At 37.8% G+C, this 27,862-nt stretch overlaps 1 protein-coding gene across 2 annotated transcripts in view; it reads right to left on the reverse strand.

Annotated features, from left to right (window-relative positions):
• CRPPA (CDP-L-ribitol pyrophosphorylase A) overlaps positions 1–27,862 on the reverse strand; it is a 303,329-nt gene that overhangs the window by 246,342 nt on the left and 29,125 nt on the right. For both annotated transcript variants that reach the window (XM_027102579.1, XM_027102578.1), the window contains exon 3: positions 22,568–22,717. In XM_027102579.1, coding sequence (XP_026958380.1) covers positions 22,568–22,717 — 150 coding nt within the window. The remainder of the gene's footprint in view (positions 1–22,567; positions 22,718–27,862) is intronic.

Genomic DNA, 27,862 nt, shown 5'->3' on the forward strand with positions numbered 1-27,862 from the left:
TGTGTGTGTGTGTGTGTGTGTGTGTGTGTGTGTGTGTGTGTGTGTGTATTCTTTTTCAGATTCCTTTCCTTTCCATAATATTGAGTATAGTTCCCTTTGCTATACAGTAGGTCCTTGTTGGTAATCTATTTTATACATAGTAGTGTGTATATGTTAATCCCAGCCTCCTAATTTATCGCTCCCTCCACCCTCCATTCCCCTTATGGTAACCATAAGTTTGTTTTCTGTGTCTAGGTCCCCTTCTGTTTTGGAAATAAGTTTATTTGTGTTTCTTTCTTTTAGATTCCACATATAAGCGTTATCATATGATATTTGTCTTTCTCGGTCTGGCTTATTTCACTTAGTATGATAATCTCTAGATCCATCCATGTTGCTACAAATGCCATTATTTCATTCTTTTTTGCGGCTGAATAATATTCCACTGTGTGTGTGTATGTGTGTGTGTACACACACACTACATCTCCTTTATCCATTCATCTGTCAATAGACACTTAGGCTGCTTCCATGTCACGGCTATTGTAAATAGTGCCGCGATAAACATTGGGATGCATGTATCTTTTCAAATTATGGTTTTCTCCAGATATATGCCCAGGAGTGGGATTGCTGGATCTTACGGTAGCTGTTTCTAGTCTTTTAAGAAAATTCCTTACTGTTCTCCTTAGTGACTTTACCAATTTACATTCCTATCAACAGTGTAGGAGGGTTGCTTTTTCTCCACACCCTCTGTAGCATTTATTATGTGTAGACTTTTTAATGATAGCCATTCTGACCAGTGTGAGGTGATATCTCATTATAGTTTTCATTTGTATTTCTCTAATAATTACCGATGTTGAGTATCTTTTCATGTGCCTTTTGGCAATCTGTAGGTCTTCTTTGGAGAAATGTCTATTTAGGTCTTCTGTCCATTTGTTGACTGGGTTGTTTGGGGGTTTTTTTGATATTGAGCTGTATGAGCTGTTTGTATATTTTAGAGACTAATCCCTTGTCAGTCGCACTGCTTGCAAATATTTTCTCCCATTCTGAGGGTTGTCTTTTCATTTTGTTTATGGTTTCCTTTGATGTGTAAAAGCTTTTAAGTTTAATAAGGTCCCATTTGCTTATTTTTGTTTCTTTTTCCATTACTCTAGGAGGTGGATCCAAAAAGACATTGCTCCAGCTTATGTCAGAGTGCTCTGCCTATATTTTCCTCTAGGAGTTTTATAGTATCTAGTCTTACATTGATGTCTTCAATTCATTTACTAACAGGGGAATTTAAATCAAAGCCACAATGAGGTGTCACCTCACTCCTGTCAGAATGGCTATCATAAAAAGGACAAATAACATGAGTTGGTGAGAATGTGAAGGGGAACCCTTGTGCACTGCTGATGGGAAAGCAAATTCATACAGCCACTATGGTAAACAGTATGGAGGGTCCTCAAAAACCTAAAAACAGAACTACCATAGGACCTAGTGATTCCACTTCTGGCTAGTTACCTGAAGAAAACAAAAACACTCATTTGAAAAGATATACACACCCCTATGTAGAAGCATTATCAATAAAATAGACAAGACGTAGAAATAACCTAAGTGACCACTGATAGATGAATAGATAAAGATGCGGTGCGTGTTTATATGTGTGTGTGTGTGTATAAGAGAATATTTCTCAGCCATAAAAAAGAATAAAACGTTGCTCTTTGTGACAACATGGATGGACCTGGAGTGCTTTACACCAAGTGAAATAAGTCAGACAGAGAAAATCAAATACTCTATGATTTCACTCATGTGGAATCTATAAAACAAAACAAATAAAACCAACATTCATAGGGAGAACAAAGTGCTGGTTGCTAGAGGGGGAGGAAGGTGGGGGGATGGGCAAAAGAGGTGAAGATTAAGACGTACAAATTTTCAGTTACAAAATAAATAAGTCACAGGAATGTAATGTACAGCATAAGGCATATAGTAATAATACTGTAATAACTTAGCATGGTGACAGATAGTAATTGGATTTATATGGTGATCATTCATAACATATTAAAATATCAAATCACTATGTTGTACACCTGAAACTAATGTAAAGTCAATTATACTTCAATGAAAAAGAAAAAACAGTAACAATCAAAAGCTTGTTTATAAAACAGTGAAAAAAGTTTATACACAAATAAATGCAAAGACGCCCAGTGTTCATAGATGGGAAGATTTCATATTGTTCAAGTATCTATACTTACCAGTGCAATGTGCACTTTCAATGCTTCCCCCAAAATCCTAGTGACTTTTTTTTTATAGATTTAGGAAAAAAATCTTGAAATTCAAAGAACCGCCAAACACCTAGTATAGCTAAAACAATTTTAAGAAATGAGAACAAAGTTGGAGATACTACACTTCCTGATTTAAAAGTAAATTACAATATTAAGTACTCAGAATAGCATGGTACTGGAATAAAGTGAGAGACATAGACCAACAGAATAGAATAGAGAGCCTAGAGATAAACCCACATATACACACTCCACTGACCTTTGCCAAGGGTTCTGAAAGTAAGAATGGGGAAAAGATCATCTCTTCAACAAATAGTGTTGGGGAAACTAGATGTCCAGATACAAATTAATAAAACTGGACCCCTATCTAACATCATACACAAAGTTAAACTCAAAGTGAAGTCTTAAACGTTAAGACCTAAAACTGTAAAACTCCTAGAACAGAGAAAACGCTTCTTGACATTGCTTTTGGCAATGATTTCTTGGATATGGTACCAAAAACATGAGAAACAAAAGTAAATAGACATATGGAACTGCATGAAACTAAAAATCTTCTGCAGAGCCAAAGGAAACAACAGAATGAAACAGCTAAACTAAGGAATAGGAGATATTATTTGCTAAACCGTGTATCTGATAAGGGGTTTTTTAATACTGTAAGAGGTATAACTGACTTCATACTATATTAGTTTCAGGTATACAACAATTCAGTATTTGTATACATTGCAAAATGATTACCATGTTAAGTCTAGTTAACATCTGTCACCTAACATAGTTATAAATTTTTTTCTTGTGATGAGAACTTTTAACATGAGGTTAATATTCAATATCTGTGAGAAACTCGTAAAACTCAACAGCAAAACAACCCAATTTTAAAATGGGCAAAGTACTTATCCATTCATTTCTCCAAAAAAGACATAATGGCCAGCAGGTATCTGAAAAGATACTCAACATCATTGGTCAACAGGGGATCACAAATCGAAACTAAAATGAGATATCACCTCACAACAGTTAGAATGGCTATCAACTAGTTTGGGGAAAGGGAAGTGCTGGCAAGGATGTTGGAGAAATTGTAACACTTCTACACTGTTGGTGGGAATGTAAAATGGTACAGCCACTATGGAAAACTGAATAGAGGGTCCTGAACAAGCTAAAAATAGAGGAAAAAACTGTCTTCTCACCCCATTCTCCTTTGAAAAAATCTCCAAACTTACATAGTTTTACTGGAAAGAATTTCAGCAATCGTATATTTCTCATAAAAATTGTTCAAGAATAATTACCCACCTCATTTTATAAAAATAATACAGCATTGCTATAGAACTCAAACAAGGACAGCACAAGAAATCAAAAGGAGCTTTTCCACGTATAAACACAGAGGAAAAATTCTAAATATCAGGTAGCTAAATCCAATAGTATAAAAAATTACATCAAGTAGTGTTTATCAACGAGTCAAAGATGGTTCAACATCAGTGAGTTTCAAGTTAATTCATCCCATTCGACAAAATGAGAAAAAGTCACATGATGATCTTGCTAGGTATAGAAAATCAAAATTTCAAAAAGCATACTTGTGATTCTGTAAAAGAGATCAACTTTTTTGGAAATGAGTTAAAGATTAGTTCAACTTGTTGAAAACTTTCTATCAAAATAACACCTACAACAAACAGACTCAAGTTAGATACAGTCCCTATAAAGAAAATCCAGAAGAACATACTCCACTTTGCTCTTCTGCAACATGATACCAGAGGTCCTGGCCAAACCAAAAATGAATAAATAAGGATTCAAAGGAAAAAGACAAATTTGTCATTATCTGCATACAGTATAATCATTTATGGGAAAACAGAATTCAAGAATAAGCTTAAAACCAGAGTTCAATGAATCTGCCTATTACAAGTTCAATCCGCCAAAGAGGACGTGAGGGAACATAACAGCAAACATAAGTTAGAAAGTACAAAATAAATTACAACAGCTAACGCATAATCTAAGAAATTACTGATAAAGAATATGTAACACAAAGTAAAAATCCTTCAAAAATTGAGAAGACCTGAATGAATGAGCCATACTGGGTTCATAAATGGGACAACTTACTAAAGACATCAACTTGATCCCTTAGTTTATAACTCCAAAACATTCCAATAAAAGCTTCCAACTGGTGGGAATTTATCAGGTTTCAAATTTTTTATCAAAGTAATAAAGGTCAATAGTTTAATCAGTCACATGTTATGCTCTGCCTCAGACTCTCTTGGTCTCATACACGCTATGCCACTGAAGTGACTAACCACATGTGGGCCCACATGGTTCTACAGGCCACAAACCAGTCTCTGGTTTCTCCCTGTAGCTACCTCTGGACAGTTACGGCTGCCATGTTGTAAGTCAAGGGATATGGCTTCCCTTGAGACTGAGTGGTACAAGTACATTCAGAGTGCTACAGAGTTCATTCCCTGTGGGAGAAACTTCAACCAAAAGTTGAAGTTTCGGTTGAAGAGATGGCCGATGAATTCTGTCCCTTAGAATGGTCTGTTAGCAGGAAAAAATAGTTTCTTATAAGCCCGTCTGGACATGTCCTATGTAATAAAGTGACCAGCTGCGTTTGTGAAGCAGTGGCCAGACTGGTACACATACCTCACATCAGTATTTAAGCCCCTAAGGCTCTATATGCTAGGGCACCTGTGCAAAAAACAGGCAATTTTTGAAATAATTAATGAATTCAAAACAATGGGGCAGTTTTCACAGGAAACAAGTACATCAGTGAAAAACTCAGAAATAAATCTATGTATATTGAAAATTGTCAATATAACAGGCTGTTTCACAAATTAGAAAAAAATTGATGATTTAGTAAATGATGTTGGAAAAACTAGCTTTATAAAGATTAAAAAACTAGAATTATATTGCAGAGTATTTTCTAATGCCCTCCAAAAAGATTAAAGTCTTAAGTGTGAACTGAAAAAACTAACACCAATAGACTATAATCACAACATAGGAACAAATTTAAGACCTTAAATGCACACAATTTGGCTGCATATAAATGAAGAACATTAAAGATAACATAAGCAGAGAAGTTAGAGACTAAGAGAAAATATTTGTAATGTGTACAACTAAGAAAGGAATACATCCAGGATACAGAAGAAACTCCACCAAATAAAGACAGAAGAAACTCAAGAAAATGGACAAACGATATTAATGCACATTAATAAGATAAGCAACACAGAAATGTAAAAATATATGTAGAATGGTGGCAATAAAATTCAAATTAAAACAGAAATCAATATATAACATGCCTATTACATTGACAAAAAATAGAAAGCTACAGCACTTCAAAACTATAGATGAGGCTGAAACTAGAACTTCCCCACCCTCCACTTCATTGCTAGTGGAATCTCAAACTGGTGCAGCCACTTGGAGAGCAACCAAGTAGAAGAATGAAATTAAGAATGCATGCACTCCATGACCTAGCCATTCCACTCCTTGATATGTACTCCAGAAAAACTGTTGCACTGTGCTTACAGTGACAAATATGGGGACTACCATTACTGCATTTTGGGGAACAAACAATGTAGGTCTCCAAAGAGACAGACAAGTAGAATGTAGTCTACGCACATAATTAAAAACTATGAAGTAATCTAATCCACAACAGGGAATGAGCTCTAGATTCTTCAACATGGATGACATCATAGTGAATAAAAATCAATATCTGTTTAAGTTTTAAAAACTTAACCTGAGCTCTTGGCTCACGCCAAGGAGTACTTCCCAGAACTTCTGCTGCCAGTGTCCTTGTCCTCACAGTGAGGCACAGCAAACCGCCACCTCTGCAGGAGACCCTCCAACACTAGCAGGACTTTCCCATTTCGTGAGCTGCTGGTGCAAGCTGCCTATTTGGCCCCTGTTGGGTTGATCCTGATCCAACTAGTGGCCTAGAGACTAAACAAGGCAACAGATTCTTTTTTTTAGTCCAAAAGAGGAATAAAAAGAAAGAGGAACACTTTCGGGCCTGGTAAAAGCAAAACCTGGGTTTTGTTTCCTAGTGCATGAGGAGGGGGGATTAAAAGCGCTGCTTAAAGGAGCTCCAGAGACGGGCGTGAGATGCTAAGGCTGCTGCTGCCGCCACCAAAAAGCCTGTGTGCGAGCACAGGTCACTACTGCCACCTCCCTTCCGGGGAGCCTGTGCAGCCCGCCACTGCCAGGCTCCCGGGATCCAGGGATAACTTCCCCGGGAGAACACACGGCGCACCTCAGGCTGATGCAACGTCCTGCCGGCCTCTGCCGCCGCAGGCTCGCCCTGCACTCCATGCCCCTCCCTCCCCGCGGCCTGAGTGAGCCAGAGCCCCCGAATCAGCGGCTCCTTTAACCCCAACCTGTCTGAGCGAAGAACAAACGCCCTCCGGTGACCTACACGCAGAGGCGGGGCCCAATCCAAAGCTGAACCCCGGGAGCTGTGCGAACGAAGAAGAGAAAGGGAAATCTCTCCCAGCAGCCTCAGGAGCAGCTGATTAAATCTCCACAATCAACCTGATGTACCCTGCATCTGTGGAATACATGAATAGACAACGAATCATCCTAAATTGAGGAGGTGGACTTTGAGAGCAAGATTTATTATTTTTTCCCCTTTTCCTCTTTTTGTGAGTGTGTATGTGTATGCTTCTGTGTGAGATTTTGTCTGTATAGCTTTGCTTTCACCATTTGTCCTAGAATTCTATCCATCCGTTTTTTTTGTTTTTTGTTTTTACTTCTTAAAAAAATTTCTTTCTTAATAATTTTTTTATTTTAATAACTTTATTTTATCTTACTTTATTTTATTTTATTTTATCCTCTTTCTTTCTTTCTACTTTTTCTCCCTTTTATTCTGAGCCGTGTGGATGAAAGGCTCTTGGTGCTGCAGCCAGGAGTCAGTGCTGTGCCTCTGAGGTGGGAGAGCCAACTTCAGGACACAGGTCCACAAGAGACCTCCCAGCTCCACATAATATCAAACAGCAAAAATCTCCCAGAGATCTCCATCTCAACGCCAGCACCCAGCTTCACTCAACGACCAGCAAGCTACAGTGCTGGACACCCTATGCCAAACAACTAGCAAGACAGGAACATAACCCTACCCATTAGCAGAGAGGCTGCGTAAAATCATAACTCCACAGACACCCCAAAACACACCACCAGACGTGGACCTACCCACCAAAAAGACAAGATCCAGCCTCATCCACCAGAACACAGGCACTAGTCCCCCTCCTCCAGGAAGCCTACACAACCCATTGAACCAACATTAGCCACTGGGTACAGACACCAAACACAATGGGAACTACGAACCTGCAGCCTGCAAAAAGGAGACCCCAAACACAGTAAGTTAAGCAAAATGAGAAAACAAAAAAAACACATAGCAGATGAAGGAGCAAGATAAAAACCCACCAGACCTAACAAATGAAGAGGAAATAGGCAGTCTACCTGAAAAACAATTCAGAATAATGATAATAAAGATGATCCAAAATCTTGGAAATAGAACAGACAAAATACAAGAAACATTTAACAAGGACCTAGAAGAACTAAAGATGAAACAAGTAACGATGAAGAACACAATAAAGGAAATTAAAACTACTCTAGAAGGGATCAACAGCAGAATATCTGAGGCAGAAGAACGGATAAGTGACCTGGAAGATAAAATACTGGAAATAACTACTGCAGAGAAGAATAAAGAATGAAAAGAACTGAGGACAGTCTCAGATACCTCTGGGACAACATTAAACACACCAACATTGGAATTATAGGGGTCCCAAAAGAAGAGAAGAAGAAAGGGACTGAGAAAATATTTGAAGAGATTATAGTTGAAAAATTCCCTAATATGGGAAAGGAAATAGTTAATCAAGTCCAGGAAGCACAGAGTGTCCCATACAGGATAAATCAAAGGAGAAACATGCCAAGACACATATTAATCAAACTGTCAAAAATTAAATGCAAAGAAAACATAGTAAAAGCAGCAAGGGAAAAACAACAAATACCACACAAGGGAATCCTCGTAAGGTTAACAGCTGATCTTTCAGCAGAAACTCTGCAAGCCAGAAGGGAGTGGCAGGACATATTTAAAGTGATGAAGGAGAAAAACCTGCAACCAAGATTACTCTACCCAGCAAGGATCTCATTCAGATTTGACAGAGAAATTAAAACCTTTACAGAAAAGCAAAAGCTGAGAGAGTTCAGCACCACCAAACCAGCTTTACAACAAATGCTAAAGGATCTTCTCTAGGCAAGAAACACAAGAGAAGGAAAAGACCTATAATAACAAACCCAAAACAATTAAGAAAATGGGAATAGGAACATACATATCGATAATTACCTTAAATGTAAATGGATTAAATGCTCCCACCAAAAGACAGATTGGCTGAATGGATACAAAAACAAGACCCATATATATGCTGTCTACAAGAGACCCACTTCAGACCTAGAGACACATACAGACTGAAAGTAAGGGGATGGAAAAAGATATTCCATGCAAATGGAAACCAAAAGAAAGCTGGAGTAGCAATTCTCATATCAGACAAAATAGACTTTAAAATAAAGACTATTAGAAGAGACAAAGAAGGACACTACATAATGATCAAGGGATCGATCCAAGAAGAAGATATAACAATTGTACATATTTATGCACCCAACATAGGAGCACCTCAATACATAAGGCAAGGCAAATGCTAACAGCCATAAAGAGGAAATTGAAAATAACACAATAATAGTAGGGGACTTTTAACATCCCACTTTCATCAATGGACAATTCAACCAAAATGAAAATAAATAAGGAAACACAAGCTTTAAATTTTACATTAAATAAGATGGACTTAATTGATATTTGTAGGACATTCCATCCAAAAACAACAGAATACACATTTTTCTCAAGTGCTCATGGAACATTCTCCAGTATAGCTCATATCTTGGGTCACAAATCAAGCCTTGGTAAATCTAAGAAAATTGAAATTGTATCAAGTATCTTTTCTGACCACAACGCTATGAGACTAGATATCAATTACAGGAAACGATCTGTAAAAAATACAAACACATGGAGGCTAAACAATACACTACTTAATAACCAAGTGATCACTGAAGAAATAAAAGAGGAAATCAAAAAATACCTAGAAACAGGGCTTCCCTGGTGGCGCAGTGGTTGAGAGTCCCCCTGCCGATGCAGGGGACACGGGTTCGTGCCCCGGTCTGGGAGGATCCCGCATGCCACGGAGCGGCTGGGCCCATGAGCCATGGCCACTGGGCCTGCGCGTCCAGAGCCTGTGCTCCACAGCGGGAGAGGCCACAGCAGTCAGAGGCCCGCATACCACGAAAAAAAAAATACCTAGGAACAAATGACAATGGAGACACGACGACCCAAAACCTATGGGATGCAGCAAAAGCAGTTCTAAGAGTGAAGTTTATAGCAATACAATCCTACCTTAAGAAACAGGAAAGATCTCAAATAAACAACCTAATCTTGCACCTAGAGCAATTGGAGAAAGAAGAACAAAGAAACCCCAAAGTTAGCAGAAGGAAAGAAATCATAAAAATCAGATCAGAAATAAATGAAAAAGAAATGAAGGAAACGATAGCAAAGATCAATAAAACTAAAATCTGGTTCTTTGAGAAGATAAACAACATTGATAAACCATTAGCCAGACTCATCAAGAAAACAAGGGAGAAGACTCAAATCAATAGAATTAGAAATGAAAAAGGAGAAGTAACAACTAACACTGCAGAAATACAAAAGATCATGAGAGCTTACTACAAGCAACTCTTTGTCAATAAAATGGACAACCTGGAAGAAATGGACAAAGTCTTAGAAATGTACAACCTGCTAAGACTGAATCAGGAAGAAACAGAAAATATGAACAGACCAATCACAAGCACTGAAATTGAAACTGTGATTTAAAATCTTCAAACAAACAAAAGCCCAGGACCAGATGGCTTCACAGGCAAATTCTATCAAACATTTAGAGAAGAGCTAACGCCTATCCTTCTCAAGCTCTTCCAAAATATAGCTGAAGGAGGAACACTCCCAAACTCATTCTATGAGGCCACCATCACCCTGATACCAAAACCAGACAAGGATGTCACAAAGAAAGAAAACTACAGGCCAATATCACTGCTGAACATAGATGCAAAAATCCTCAACAAAATACTAGCGAACAGAATCCAACAGCACATTAAAAGGATCATACACTATGATCAGGTGGGGTTGATTCCAGGAATGCAAGGATTCTTCAATATACACAAATCAATCAACGTGATACACCATGTTAACAAACTGAAGGAGAAAAACCATATGGTCATCTCAATAGATGCAAAGAAACCTTTTGACAAAATTCAACACCCATTTATGATAAAAACCCTCAAGAAAGTAGGCATAGAGGGAACTTACCTCAACATAATAAAGGCCATATATGACAAACCCACAGCCAGCATCGTCCTCAATGGTGAAAAACTGAAACCATTCCACTAAGATCAGGAACAACACAAGGTTGCCCACTCTCACCACTCTCATTCAACATAGTTTTGGAAGTTTTAGCCACAGCAATCAGAGAAGAAAAGGAAATAAAAGGAATCCAAATCAGAGAAGAAGAAGTAAAGCTATCGCTGTTTGCAGATGACATGATACTATACATAGAGAATCCTAAACATGCCACCAGAAAACTACTAGAGCTAAATCAATGAATTTGGTAAAGTAGCAGGATACAAAATTAATGCACAGAAATCTCTGGCATTCCTATACACTAATGATGAAAAATCTGAAAGTGAAATCAAGAAAACGCTCCCATTTACCAATGCAACAAAAAGAATAAAATATCTAGGAATAAACCTACCTAAGGAGGCAAAAGACCTGTATGCAGAAAATTATAAGACACTGATGAAAGAAATGAAAGATGATACAAACAGATGGAAAGATATACCATGCTCTTGGATTGGAAGAATCAACATTGTGAAAATGACTCTACTACCCAAAGCAATCTACAGATTCAATGCAATCCCTATCAAACTACCACTGGCATTTTTCACAGAACTAGAACAAAAAATTTCACAATTTGTATGGAAACACAAAAGACCCGAATAGCCAAAGCAATCTTGAGAAAGAAAAACACCGCTGGAGGAATCAGGCTCCCTGACTTCAGACTATACTACAAAGCTACAGTAGTCAAGAAAGTATGGTACTGGCACAAAAACAGAAATATAGATCAATGGAACAGGAGAGAAAGCCCAGAGATAAACCCACACACATATGGTCATCTTATCTTTGATAAAGGAGGCAGGAATGTACAGTGGAGAAAGGACAGCCTCTTCAGTAAGTGGTGCTGGGAAAACTGAACAGCTACATGTAAAAGTATGAGATTAGATCACTCCCTAACACCATACACAAAAATAAGCTCAAAATGGATTAAAGACCTAAATGTAAGGCCAGAAACTATCAAACACTTAAAGGAAAACATAGGCAGAACGCTCTGTGACATAAATCACAGCAAGATCCTTTTTGACCCACCTCCTAGAGAAATGGAAATAAAAAAAAAAACAAATGGGACCTAATGAAACTTCAAAGCTTTTGCACAGCAAAGGAAACCATAAACAAGACCAAAAGACACCCCTCAGAATGGGAGAAAATATTTGCAAATGAAGCAACTGACAAAGGATTAATCTCCAAAATTTACAAGCAGCTCATGCAGGTCAATAACAAAAAAACAAACAACCCAATCCAAAAATGGGGAGAAGACCTAAATAGACATTTCTCCAAAGAAGATATACAGACTGCCAACAAATACATGAAAGAATGCTCAACGTCATTAATCATTAGAGAAATGCAAATCAAAACTACAATGAGATATCATCTCACACCGGTCAGAATGGCCATCATCAAAAAATCTAGAAACAATAAATGCTGGAGAGGCTGTGGAGAAAAGGGAACACTCTTGCACTGCTGGTGGGAATGTAAATTGGTACAGCCACTATGGAAAACAGTATGGAGGTTCCTTAAAAAACTACAAATAGAACTACCATATGACCTGGCAATCCCACTATTGGACACATACCCTGAGAAAACCGTAATTCAAGAAGAGTCATGTACCAAAATGTTCATTGCAGCTCTATTTACAATAGCCCGGAGATGGAAACAACCTAAGTGTCCATCATCGGATGAATGGATAAAGAAGATGTGGCAATATATACAGTGGAATATTATTCAGCAATAAAAAGAAACGAAATTGAGCTATTTGTAATGAGGTGGATGGACCTAGAGTCTGTCATACAGAGTGAAGTAAGTCAGAAAGAGAAAGACAAATACTGTATGCTAACACATATATATGGAATTTAAGAAAAAAAAAATGTCATGAAAACCCTAGGGGTAAGACAGGAATAAAGACACAGACCTACTAGAGAATGGACTTGAGGATATGGGGAGGGGGAAGGGTAAGCTGTGACAAAGTGAGAGAGTGGCATGGACATATATACACTACCAAAGGTAAAATAGATAGCTAGTGGGAAGCAGCCGCATAGCACAGGGAAATCAGCTGGGTGCTTTGTGACCACCTAGAGGGGTGGTATAAGGAGGGTGGGAGGGAGGGAGACGCAAGAGGGAAGAGATATGGGAACATATGTATATGTATAACTGATTCACTTTGTTAAAAAGCAGAAACTAACACACCACTGTAAAGCAATTATACTCCAATTAAGATGTTAAAAAAAAAACTTCACCTGAGTAAGACATGTATTTAGATACATATGAAAGTTGACCAAGAAAAGCATTAAATGTAACAGAAGAGGTTCTTCAGGAAGCAGAAGAGTAAGATCTTGGAAAACGGAGAGAAAAAATAAAATTTTTAAAAAAGAGGTGGCTAGCACAGATAAACTGCAGTAACCAACGATAAACCAAGAAGGAACATCAAGTCAGTTCTAAACACGTAAGATCCAAAACAAAACAGGAAGGGAACTGACAAGTTTGCACTGTAATGTATCTGTATATACACGTTAAAAACTTTGATGGTAAGACGCTTTAGGGTATAAGGCAACAGATTTCAAAAGTTTAAATAAAGGGGAAAAAATCACCAGGAATTAAGGTGACCAATAAATGATAGTGAAGTAGATGTTTTACTTTTTTAAACTTATTTTATACCTAGTAGGTTGTACCTATTAATCCCCTACCCTATCTTGCCCTTCTTACCTTCCCCCTCCCCACTGGTAACCACTAGTTTGTTCTATATCTCTGAGTCTGTTCCTTTGCTGTTTTCATTAGCTTCTTAGATTTCACAAATAAGTGATACCATATGTTGTCTGACTTATTTCACTAAATATAATACCTCCAAGGCAATCCATGTTGCTGCAAATGGTAAAATTTCATTCTTTTTATGGTTGAATACTATCCCATTGTGTATATATACCACATCTTCATCCATTCACTTTTTGGACACTTCAATTGCTTCTATATCATAACTATTTTAAGTAATGGTACTATGAACATGGGAGTGCATATCGCTCTTCAAATTAATGTTTTTGTTTTCTTCAGATATATACCCAGGAGTTGAACTTCTAGATCCTTTGTATATTGAGGAACCTCCATGCTCTTTTCCATAATAGTTGTACCAATTTACATTGCCACCATCAGTGTATAAAGGTTCTCCCTTTCTTCTCATCCTCACCAACATTTGTTATTTGTGGGATTTTTGATGATAGCCATTCTCACTAGTGTGAGGTGATATCTTACTGTAGCTTTCATTCACATTTCTCCAATGTAATGATGTTGAACATCTTTTGACGCGCCCATTGGCCACCTGTATGTCTTCTTTGGAAAATTTTGTATTCAGGTCTTCTGCCCATTTTTGCAGGTTATTTTGGACATTATATGAACTGTTCATATATTTTAGATATTTACCCTTTACCAGTGATATCATCTGCAATTATTTCCTCCCATTCAGTAGACTGTCTTTTCATTCTGTCGATGCTTTCTTTTGCTGTACAAAACCTTTTAAGTTTAATTAGGTCCATTTGTTTTTTTGTTGTCTGCCTATTTTTAATGAAACATGAAAGGAACGGTATATACCCAAAGTAGACATAATCGGATAAAAGATGTGGTAAGGAAACTAAGTCATGAAGTCTGTAGACTGGAGTTTTGAGCAATGGACAGTAACTGTATGCCATGCTTAGGAGCTGGTACTTTATCCTATGAACCACAGAGGACAACCTAAAGTCCTAAAGCTGTGGATGAACACTGACAGATTTGCATGTTAAAAGGATCATTTGCAGGGATCAGTGGTGTGGAACATTAAAGATGGACAAGGATGGCAGGAGGAACATCATCAAGAGAGATCCTCCCCCCACCCCCCACCCAAGTCCACATGAAGGATGAGGGCTGTATCAAAAGATAATCAAGTGATTAGTTTTTAAACTGTACCATCAAAGCTTATCAATGTAAGGGAAGATTCAGAAAAAAAGCAAGTTTGTGAAGCAATAATTTATAAGGTTTTCTCCATATACATGAAGTAAATAAGAGACAAAGTACTGTTCTAGGCTATGGTTAAGAAACTTCTGAAGGTAAAAATATTCTCAAAGGAGATCTCAGCCACTGTCACAGAATCGTTTTTTCCTATAGCACTTTCGAATTTCTCCAAAATAGAACCAGAACTCATCTGGTTACCTGAATATATATAAGTAGGGTAACTGGAAGAAAAATAAAGGTAGAAGAGAGAAGGATACCATCTTGAGAAATATGACCAATAGAGAAAAGCATGACTTTGGGACGTGTTTAATAAATTCAAACATACTATCAAGTTGTGAATTTATTTTCTCAAAGTATAAATCTATAGATCATGGTTTTATTTATGAGATGTGCAACTTGCTACCATAGTTTGTGCCTGACATTTGAGGGGCAAAAATAGTGTTTTGCAGATACTTCCACTAATTCAACAAGTCGCTCATTTCCAACTCAAAGCTTTACCATAAGAGCCCTCATTTGGTTTTCACTCATTTTCTTCACAGTTTCTTCCATCTTTCACTTACTCATCCCACTACATATCTTTTCATTTCTATCCCTTTCTCAATTCTTCATTTATAAAAATGATTACTGCCCTCCTCTCTTTCCTACTTCTCCTTTTCAAAACCCCATGTGATGTGAGGTTTCTTCTGAAACTCTATCCTGAGGCTCTTCCTCATCACCTCCAAATTCAATCCAGGCCTAACTAAACAGAGAGGGAGGCAGAAGGAATGGGCAAGTACACTCTGTAAAAACAGCAATAAAACCTCCGAGAACTGTAATGCTTGTGGATATAAAGGAAAGACTCTTCATAAAGTTCAATGCTTTTGACTGGTTTCTTGTTAACTTGGCATTTAAAGCCCAACGTGTTAGCACTCAGTACAAGATACAAGTCTTATTTTATTCTAATGCATGTGGGGTGTGAGCAGGGTACGTAGGACAAAAGGAAATTCCTATTATATTCCTTTAATTTTATAATTGTATTCTTGGATCTAGAGACTTCAGTGACAGGAATCTTTAAGAATCCAAGGGCTGTTTTAGGCATGTTTTTGAAAGGTGTTTTTCCCCTTTCAGGTTAAACAGCCAGTTTCATTAAAATACTCTTAATGGAGATTGAGAAAATTTAACTCCTACGTATTAATCTCTGCAGTGAAGTCTAGTATATCAAACCAAAAGGTACATCATTAACACTGAAGAGAACAATTTTGTCACTGGCTGAGTCCTGCTCTGTCTTCCAGGCATGTGCATTTTCATGAAAATTTAACAAGTTATCTTCTGAAATTCTCATTGAGAACTTAAAAACTTGTTAGAAATGAGGCCAGGTCTCAATAAAGTTTAGAATACCATCTGTGCCCATCATACCAATTTTCCTCAAGAAATTGATTCATGTAATTTAAAAAGCTTTTGTACAAAATTTTTCTAAAACAGTACAGAACATGATTATGTATTTGAATACTCAATAAGAATCCTCTGGACCAATCTGGTGTTTTCCTCATGTTTCTATAGACTGAGTAATTTCACTACTGAATTTGTTACTCTTTAATTTAGCCATCTTTTCCTTTAGCAGCTGCTTAATGTGTCATTAAAAATTCAAGGAATGAAAGTTTTTCAAATCGTTTTTAAGCAACAAAAGCAAGTACGTGCAAAAGTCCAAAACCAATCAAAACCAAATACTGAAGTATTTATATATTTTAAATGTGTATCACATCTGCAGATTTTTAATGACTTCAATTACTATCAACCCAGTCACATGTCAGTATTCACATATCCAACTAGTTTTTCTGTTTTGTATGTGTACTCATACACACACATGTGTACATGTAAGCATAAATACATATTATATATAGTTAACATAACGAGTTATATTAATATCATGAGCATTTTCATGCTCCATAAAGATTCCCCCAAAACAACTTTAAGTGACTCTTTTTTTTTTTTTTTTAACATCTTTATCGGAGTATAACTGCTCTACAATGGTGCGCCAGCCTCCGCCCTACAACGAAGTGAATCAGCTACACATACACATATGTCCCCATATCTCTTCCCTCCTGCGTCTCACTCCCTCCCACCCTCCCTATCCCACCGCTGTAGGTGGTCACAAACCACCCAGCTGATCTCCCTGTGCTATGCGGCTGCTTCCCACTAGCTATCTATTTTACCTTTGGTAGTGTATATATGTCCATGCCACTCTCTCACTTTGTCACAGCTTACCCTTCCCCCTCCCCATATCCTCAAGTCCATGCGCTAGTAGGTCTGTGTCTTTATTCCCGTCTTACCCCTAGGTTCTTCATGACCTTTTTTTTTATTTCTTAGATTCCATATATATATATTAGCATACGGTATTTGTCTTTCTCTTTCTGACTTACTTCACTCTGTATGTCAGACTCTAGGTCCATCCACCTCACTACAAATAACTCAATTGCGTTTCTTTTAATGGCTGAGTAACATTCCATTGTATATATGTGCCACATCTTCTTTATCCATTCATTAAGTGGCTCTTTACATTCATTCAAAACTAATCTCTAGAAATAGAGGCCGAATAGAATTTCTCACATTTACAAAAATGCTGCAAATCACTAGCTTTATACACAAATGTTTGCCTATACTTCTAATTTCTCAGATGAATTTCTTGAAGGTTTTAGAAAAAAATTGCAGTATGTACATAACATATATATTACCCCATGCAAAGCTTTTTACATAATAACTGACCTAAGTGTTAACACATAAACATGTATCTACATATACCCACATATGGATAAAATTCTTACAGTTGAAAATGTTAAGAACATCATGTAAGCCATGAACTCTTCCAGGTGCAACAAATAAGATAAAATTCCTGCTCTAATGGAGCGGTCATGCAGGAAAGAGAAAAATCTACCAAAAACACATTAGTGATATCTAATGAAACTAAAAGCAGAATTAAGCAATACATGACAGAGAACATTTTTATATATAAGTTATCAGTGGAAAGCTTCTCTGAGAAGGTGACATTTGCATAGGGACCTAAATGCAGAGTGGAAACAGTGTTAATATCTTGAAAAAGTGGCCCAAAAGAAGCAGTACATTGGATATTTTTCATATTTATATGCATACACTTCGATGCTCATCCATTGAACAAATACGCACTCGGTACTAATAAAATATCAGGCAAGTTGCTAAGACAGGTACCGTGCCTACTTTCACAGGGCTCATGGTCTAGCAGGGGAGCTGGACATTTCGTAAGTGATTTCCCAAGTAATCATTCCATTCTAATTTTGATGCTGGGCAGAAAAAACAGGACACTAGGAAAATGTGTAGTGGGTTAGACTAACCTAGTGGGGGTGGGGGTGGACAGTAAAGGCTTCCCTAAATGATAATTTACTTACTATCTAAAGGATATACAGCAAGATAGGAAGTAAAGTTCCAGAAAGGACCAAACTTATATTTGAGAAAATAAAGTAAGCATAACTAGAGCACACAGAACAAGAGGATGAATGACATGAGACAAGAAATGGTGGGGGAAACAATCCAGCAGATTCATAGACAGAACTGCAGCTTGACATCTATAACTGCCCAGCACCCAATTTGATGAGGAGAAGTCATCCATAACCTCAAACTCGGGAAAAACAACAACAAAAAGAAAACAAGAAAAACCCACCTTTTTGGCCAGGCCATATGGCTTTGGATCAGATTAAGATGTGTTTCTTCTATGTATAATACAATCTCATATGAACTTACTTACAACTGCCCGATTTCTGCTCAACTCAGTAAATGATCAACACTATTATGTATTTTCTACGTGAGTACCACAAAGCAAAGTTACACCTTGATAAAATATAAAAAGTTCACATGTCAAGTCCACATTTCAAGGCCACATTAGTGATTGACCCATTTGATGGTTTTGCAGTTTTTTTGATCAAATATTTCAGTTTCCCATAAATGTCCAGAAAATAGCCCTGGAAAATAGATAGATTTTTTCTTTGGGATGATTTTGTGTCTTTTTAACTTAAGTGTAAGAATTTAACAATACAAGTCAGTATTTACTATGGACTAGAGGTATCCTTTTCTATCCTAAAGCCTAGATACCTCCCCCCTCCCTGTGTCTCAGCTGATGATCTGCACCCCGCATCACTAATAAAAATCGGACAACAAACTCCAACAAATCTTCCCACTACATCTACTAATCTACATCTGTACCCAAATATGGCCTTTCCTGCTATCCCTGTGGATGAACTGTCCATCCCCTCTCAATACAGTGTCAGTCTTTTCCTTTCTACTAAATCACTCCATCATTTTATCAATATGTTGTCATGCCATCCACCTTAATAAAAAATTTCTCAGTTTAGAACCCCCTTCGGCCACCCCATTTTTCTGCTCCATATGCATGGAAGTTCCTATAAAAAGCGGCCCTCCTATTCTCTAGTCAATCAATTGCAACCAGGTTTCCATAACTAACACCACCACCACCCCGACACTGGCGATCTCACACTGCTAAGGCTTATTATGGTCAGTTCTCGATCCTTTTTTTAAACCACTATGCAGCATTTAACAACTGCTCAATCACTCCTGAGCCCCTTTCTTCACTAGGCTTCTGGGACATTACCCTCTTACTCTTTGGCCACTCCTCTTCTGAATAATGCCCCTTCCCAAGATATCCATGTCCTAATGCCCAGAATCTGAATAAGTCGTTTAGATGGCAAAGGGACTTTGAAGGTAAGATTAGAGATTTTGTGATGGGGAGATTAACTGGGACTATCTAGATGGGTCTGATGTCATCACTAGGATTAGATGTGACATTGAAATCAAGAGCTTGTAATGGTATGAGGGATAGGCCAGAAGCCAAGGAATGCAGGTGGCCTCTAGAAACTGGAACAGTCAAGGAGATAGTCTCCCCTGTAGTCTCAAGAAACACAGCCCTACCACCTTGATTTTAGATTTCTGATCTCTAGAATTTTAAAGTATTTTTTTTTAATTCTGTAAGTCTGTGGTAATTTGTTTCAACAGTAATAGGAAACTAATACATCTTCACAAACTCAATCTTTGCCCCAGGGTTCAGCCTTTGTAGCTCTTACTTTCTCTGTACCTGTTTTTCTAGTTAGGTCAGTTAACTCCAAGGCATTAAATGCCTTGCATGATGGCAATTCTCAAGTGCCTATCATTATCTGGATCTTTCCACAGAATTCTAGTTCCATATAGTCAAAAAGGTTAAGGGATACAGTTGAGTATGTCTAAAGGAAATCTCAAACTTAGTCTTTCGGAACCAAACTTTTGATCTCATCACACAAACCAATTCTTCCTCTCGCATTCTCCATCCCAATAAAGGGCAACTGCAATTGGGAGATTGGAATTGACATACATACACTATTGATACTATGTATAAAATAGATAACTAATAAGTACCTACTGTATAGCATAGGGAACTCTACTTAATGCTCTGTGGTGACCTAAATGGGAAGAAAATCCAAAAAAGACGGGATATATGTATACTTATAGCTGATTCATTTTGCTGTACAGTAGAAACACAACATTTTAAAGCAACTATACTCCAAAAAAAATAAATAAAAAAGAAAAAAAAGGGGCAACTACATTCTAGTTATTCAGAGCAAATTCTTGGACCCATGATTCTTCCCATTCTGATATCCCATACGAGACCAATTGGCTTATCCTCATTTTATTTTTAAATATATTCAGAACAAACACTTCACACCAAATACTCTACTATCCAAATTGCCCTAATTGTCATCATCTTTGCCTTGATCATCACTATAGCTTACTTCTTTCCCTTCTGTAAGGTACCATCCCCACAACTGACAGGTGACCCCACAGAAGTGAGGTTTCACACAGCACCATCCAAAGTCTTCCCTTCTCATTCAGTGTAAAATCTAAAGCCCATAACATTGCCTTTAAGGCTCAACAAGATACTGGACCCAGGTACACCTCCTACTTCCCCCCATGATGTCATTCTCTTCCAGCCTTGCTCCACCTTCTTAGATTCTGCGTCCTTGTGTGTAAAATAATGTTCTGTCAGTTACCTGCATGACTTATCGCCTCAATTACTTCCCGATGTTGGTTTAAACTTTACCTTTTCACAGAGTACTTCTGACCACTCTATAGAGAACAACTTCCCACCCTTGGAACTCTGTCATATCTTACTCTTCTCTATTCGTTAAAAGCAAACATATATATACACAAATCATATACATGAGAGACATCTTTTACACAAATTTCCTTATGAACGCCTTTATGATCAAAAATAATTCTCATAAGAACTTGTATCAAAACCTCCAAAATGGCTTGAGAATTCCTCATCTGAACCACAGAACAGTTATTTTTGTGTGACTACGTTCTTATTCTCCCAAGAACACAACAGAAGAGAATTTATCACATACAACGGATACCTTAGGGTGTTGGTTCCCAAAATTCAGTGTCAGTCAGGATCACGTGGCCAGCTTGCTCGTTAAGACACAAATGGATGGGTCTTATTCCCAGAGTTTCTAAGTAACTAAGTCTGAGGTGGAGGCGCAGAATTTGCATTTTAACAAGTTCCAAAACATGCTTATGCTGCTGGTCTGGGAACCATAATTTGACAACTATTGCCTCAGTGTATTAGGGCTTAGTTCTCTACTAAAAACCGTTGAAACATGCTACTCTAGTGTGAGGACCATAAGGTTATATTAAATTTTCTAAGACAGAGCTATCATTCTTCTTAATGTAAAGCTTATATAAAGATGAACAAATTCTTTCATTAATCTTAAAGAATATTAGAAAGATTTAGGCTTTATAGGATTATCGATAGGGTAATATTTGATTAATGATCAAATACAGGTAAATTTCTGTATAACGAGTTTTAAGAAAACAAAACAAACCACTGACGACTATTCATACCATGAAAACTGATTACGATTTACATTCTCAATATTTAAAACAGTAACTGATAGTCAAGATTGATTCATTGTGATTAACTTTCTATCCAAAATGCGGTATTCTTTTATTATAAAATGTCAATATTTATGTTACCATTATCTCATATTCTTTAAAGTCCATCTTTCTCTATTTACTGATTGTCTAACATCAGCCAAGCACTGCCTTAGTTGTTGTAAGTGATCTTATTTCATTGGGAAGTTTCTGACAAGCACTTTACCTGATATTTAATAACTGTTTAATAAATAAACACAGAAATGAATAGCAGTAAAATTTACAGGTACAAAAATGTTTCCAAAACATGAAAACAAAGACAATCCAGTATAATCTAAACATGAATGATTTGATATTTTGAAATCACTTACCTTTAAAATTTTAACAAAATATCTATACAGCTGTGCAAAATGTTTACTACATTAGGCCTGAGATTGCAGGCCTGAGCAGTAGACCTGCTCACCAGGTGGGCCCTCGGCCAGTGTCTGGGAACTTGGCTCTTGGAGTGTTTCCAGTGAACAGTTAACTGGTAAGAGTGGCTCACTGTGCCTAGATGTTCACATAAACAATATGGTTTACAATATGCTTTATGTTGAACACCGGCTTTTCTCCTGGGAGTCTGAAGTTTGTGTGCAAGGCAGAGGGTATCTATGTGACCAACACAATACCTTAGACATCAAATCTCTAATGGGCTTCCCTGAAAAGAAACATCACACCCAAACTGCTGCCTTCTCACTGCTGGACGGAAGGTATACCTTTGTGCGACACTGAAGGAGAGAGATCATGAGGAAGATTACACATGGATTCCTCCAGACTCTGCCTGGGTCTTTTTCTCTTATCATCCAACGTCACTCTAATCAATTTTAGCCTTGAGTCCAACTATGTACTCAGTTCCTTGAGTTCTTCTAGCTAATCTCCAAATATGGGGGTGGTTCTTAGAGACCCTCAACACAGCAGATTGTCAAAAAGCGAAGATTCTTACCTGCTGATATGCTTCATAGATCACGTCAAATAGAAAGGCCTGGGGCATTTCACTTGCCCTGTGTCTCGCACGTTCCAGTGAGTGGTCTAAGCAGCCATCTACAGATGGACTGATGACAGTAGATACGAGAGGTCGGATTGCTCCTGCAGCCTAAAGGATAAACAGAGAGGCAAATGACAAAGTTATTTCAGAATATCTGAAAGTCAAATTCTGAACTCGGTATCTTTGTTTTGAAACAGATCTTACACCTTCAACAAGCTACCTCGAGAACATACTTAAACAAGTCTTAATTTCGTTCATAAATCAAATCATTTCCAGTCAAAAACCAATCTCATACCACTACAGTTCCATATATTAGAGACAGAAATAATGTTTCATTATGGATCCAAAATCCTCTTCATCACAGGCCACTGAAGTCAAATACGAACAAAGGATGCTAAGATACAACTGAGTATTCCCTGAAGATGGGAAGGAGACTACTGTCAAAGAACTGAAACGGATTATACGTGAATATTTACTTGTTAGTGTGCCTTCAAGTATTTAATGTACACATTACATCATTAAGGAACAAGACATATTCCTTAAGATCCCCAAAATGAGCTCAGCCACCAGCCAAGTGACAATGAATATATGTCTTGCTCTAACTCCTGCAAAAAAACAGCTCCATTCAAATATAGCATCGATGCAACGCTCCATGAGGCTAATATCCATTGATTTCAATTGCTCCTATGAAAGCTCTGTCTCATTAATAGATGCATCTAATCTTTAAAAAGACACCTTATCTGACAGCTTTTCCCTTTACCTTTAATAAGTTTCACTGTAATATAGTCTTGAAGGTCATTACCAGACAGCTACCTTGGTGAAGTAGCCTTAAACTTCCTAGGGTAGGCCTAAACCCAGCTGTCTTATATTGACTATAATATGTCCTATCTTTCATGTAATTGCAGCATATAACATTAATACCTAAGAACAAATTTGGTCTCAAGGAGACCAACATCTGAGAAGGACAGTCCATACACTAGTTTACAAAAGCCAAGGGACTGGCTGAAAATCAAAGCTAATGTGAGAGCCAAGCAGGCTGTACAAATTGTGTAGCCATTTCCAGTGACTCAAGCAGAGATTTGGAGCCTAGGCATAATAGCAAAAGTGAAGAGACAGCCAGGGGTGATAGGGAAGGAGTAAAGTCCAAGTAGGTGAAAGGTAGATAAAGAGCAAGCCCGTATGGTAGTTCTAGTTTTAGTTGTTTAAGGAACCCCCATACTGTTCTCCATAGTGGCTATACCAGTTTACATTCCCACCAACAGTGCAGGAGGGTTCCCTTTTCTCCGCACCCACTCCAGCATTATTGTTTGTAGGTTTCTTTTTCTTTTTTTTTTGGGGGGGGGGGGGTACGCGGGCCTCTCACTGTTGCGGCCTCTCCTGTTGCGGAGCAGAGGCTCCAGACGCGCAGGCTCAGCGTCCATGGCTCACAGGCATAGCCACTCCACGGCATGTGGGATCTTCCCGGACCGGGGCACGAACCCGTGTCCCCTGCATTGGCAGGTGGACTCTCAACCACTGCGCCACCAGGGAAGCCCTGTTTGTAGATTTTTTGATGATGGCCACTCTGACCAGTGTGATACCAGGTGATACCTCATTATAGTTTTTATTTGCATTTCTCTAATGATTAGTAATGTTGAGCATTTTTCATGTGCCTTTTGGCCACCTGTATGTCTTTTTTGGAGAAATGTCTATTTGATTTTTTAATATTGAGCTGCATGAGTTGTATATTTTGGAGATTAATCCTTTGTCAGTTGCTTCACTTGCAAATATTTTCTCCCATTCTAAAGGTTGTCTTTTCGTCTTTTTTATGGTTTCCTTTGCTGTGCAAAAGCTTTTAAATTTCATTAGGTCCCATTTGTTTATTTTTGTTTTTATTTCCATTTCTCTAGGGGGTGAGTCAAAAAGGATCTTGCTGTGATTTAGGTCATAGAGTGTTCTGCCTATGTTTTCCTCAAAAAGTTTTACAGTTGCTGGCCTTACATTTAGGTCTTTAATCCATTTTGAGTTTATTTTTGTGTATGGTGTTAAGGAGTGTTCAAATTTCATTCTTTTACATGTAGCTGTCCAGTTTTCCCAGCACCACTTATTGAAGAGACTGTCTTTTCTCCATTGTATCTCCTTGCCTCCTTTGTCATTGATTAGGGGATCCAGCAATCCCACTCCTGGGCATATATCCACAGAAAACCATAATTCAAAAAGATACATGCACCCCAATGTTCATTGTAGCACTATTTACAATAGCCAGAACATGGAAGCAACCTAAATGTCCATCAACAGAGGAATGGATAAATAAGATGTGGCACATATATACAATGGAATATTACTCAGCCATAACAAAGAATGAAATAATGCCATTTGCAGCAACATGGATGGACCTAGAGATTGTCATACTGAGTGAAGTTAAGTCAGACAGAGAAAGACAAATATCAGATGGTATCACTTATATGTGGAATCTAAAAATAAGGGTACAAGTGAACTTATCTACAAAACAGAAATAGAGTTACAGATGTAGAAAACAAACCTATGGTTACCGGGGGGAGGGATAAATTGGGAGGTTGGGATTAACATATACACACTACTGTATATAAAATAGATAACTAGTAAGGACCTACTGTAGAGCACAGGGAACTCTACTCAATACTCAGTACTCTGTAATGGCCGATAATGGGAAAAGAATCTAAAAAAGAGTGGATATATGTATATGTATAACTGATTCACTTTGGTGTACACCTGAAACTAACACAACATTGTAAATCAACTATACTCCAATTAAAAAAAAAAAAGAGCAAGCCTGACTTGTCAAGCCTAGCACCTATCAGCAGAGGTTAGAAGACAGGAAAGGAACACACATGCACATACATCATAGTGCTTTTTAAGGAAAAAAAATATAGTTCTATTACTAACTAATTACTATTATAATTAACTAACTACTTATGGTTAATTCTATGCCAGACAATGACATAAAAATTTAGAAGAACATGAGACATACAAAATGTCTCCATGAAGAGCTGTGCAGACTCTCTGCAACTAGAGAAAAGCATTTTTTAAAAAACCACCATTTAAAGCCTTTGAAAATTGTCCTAAGGGCATTCAATAAATTAACATTTAAGAATCTCTCTTAAACCTTGGAAAGAACAGAGTCTGTGGTACTGGAACCGTCATCTGTTTTTCTTCCTTCATTCCACAACACCCAGCTCAATGTGACTTAAGTTCCACTCAGAGTAGGTATGGCCAAAAAGAAAGAGTTCCCTCTCCCACCAGCTCCCAGTGGGAGGGGCAGAGTGCCAGCATTTCCCATCCCACTCAATTCCATGTCACAAAGGCTCAGTTACCAGCAAGTATGGCCAAGAGGTTGTAGACTCCCTTCACCCACATAGCCTCCACCCAATACAGTGCAAGACCCACCCCAGGCATGGTAGGTAGGGAATACTGGGGCCCCGATCACGCTTGGCCCAGTCACACACAGGGCAGAGGTTCTGTGCCAGGAGAGACAAAAAGAAGATGAGTCTAATGTCTCCAGGCAGCACCCTGCTCACGAAGTAGTGGTGTCACTCAAACAACATGCCCAACTACAGCTCCAAAGCAGTGGCATGGTGATTTTTCACAGGGAGAAAGACAGCCTCTAAGAAGAAATAGCTACTAAGCTCTCCCCAAGGGAACTTGCTTAATTGGAAGTGTGAGGAAGTTTAAGGGTAAGTACGCTCTCAAAAGAAACGGAGATCATGGTAAGCAATTAAGAGGAAGGTGAGAGCTTCATGAGAGCAAAAAGCTGAACCATAGGGAAGCTAGTTTACCAGAGACAACCAGAACAAGAGACAGCTAACAAGAATCACCCACCCACCCACCCCCAGAATCAGAGCAAACCTCCAATACCAGCTTTACAAACTACCCCTGGCTAAGGGACCAGAATTTACTTGGATCAAACTGTAGGGTACTTTATGTATTGGGCATTGTTCCGAAAAAAGAGCAGTCAGCAGGCAATGAATGGAGCTTATCAGTTGGGCGTCAAAGGCAGACAGTATAACGGAGATCGGGGAAATACAGATGAAGCGAACCCTGCTAAAACGACTGTCATTCCGTGGTGACTCAACACTTGTCTAGAACTGCACCCTCTGAAGTGACTTTAGAGGTTTTGCCCTGTACAGGAATAAGACTGTGACTTTGCTGGTCTATTTTAGTAGCCAGGAAAATAATAAGCCTAGGGTAGGTAGGAGGTAACTGGAACTGACAAAATACATTATCCAAAATATGCATTTTTCAACAACAACCAAAAAATGTAAATACATGCATCCAAACAGGAAGGTGTGATCTATACAAAGGAAAAAAAAAAAAAAGCAGGCAACAGAATCTGCCTGTGAGAGGGCCCAAGTGTCACACTTATCAGGTAAGCCTTCAAATTAGGTATTATAAATATGTTCAAAGAAAGAAAGGATATCATGCATAAAGAAATAAAGTATGATGACCATTAGTATTATCAATATTAGGAATACCTATTTTTAAAAACTGAGTAGCAATTTTAGAATTGCAAAATAGCTAAAATGAAAAATTCACTAGAGGGGTTCAACAGTAGGTTTGAACAGGAGAATAACTGAACTTAAAGTCAGATCAACAGATTACACCAAGAAAAATGAACAGATTCACAGAGAAATGTAGGACATCATTACAGACATTTTTGTAATAGGAGTACCAGAGGGAAAATGAAGGCAAGAAAGGAGCAGAAAAAATATTCAAAAAATTATGACTGAAAATTTCCCAAGAAAAGCAATCTGCACACTCAGGGAGCTCAGTATACTCAAAGCAGAATACACACAAAGAAATTCATATCCAGACACATCATAGTAAAAACACGAAAGCTAAAAGATCCAAATATACTGAATACAGAAGGATGAAAAAGGATACATATCAAACTAACAGCAACCTGTGAGAAAGCTGGAGTAGCTATACCATAAAAAATCCAAAAATGTTAAAGATAAACCCATCTTAAAATTTAAAAAAGGTCAATTCAACAAGATATAAAAATTTATCTAACAGATCCCCAAATACATGAAGCAAAAATTGGTAGGATTTAAAGGAGAAATAAATAATCCAGCAGTTGGAGATATCAACACCCCACTTTCAATAATGAGTAGAACAACTAGGCAGAAGATGACCATGGAAATAAGACTTGAAAAGCACTATAAACCAACTATATCTAACATATCTATTGAATACTCCACCAACAAAAGTCTATGTTGTCCTCAAGTACACATGGAG

This window comes from Aethalodelphis obliquidens, unplaced genomic scaffold (genome assembly GCF_003676395.1).
Source record: "Aethalodelphis obliquidens isolate GAN/ISIS:26980383/991018 unplaced genomic scaffold, ASM367639v1 scaffold5, whole genome shotgun sequence".
Lineage (NCBI taxonomy): Eukaryota > Metazoa > Chordata > Mammalia > Artiodactyla > Delphinidae > Aethalodelphis > Aethalodelphis obliquidens.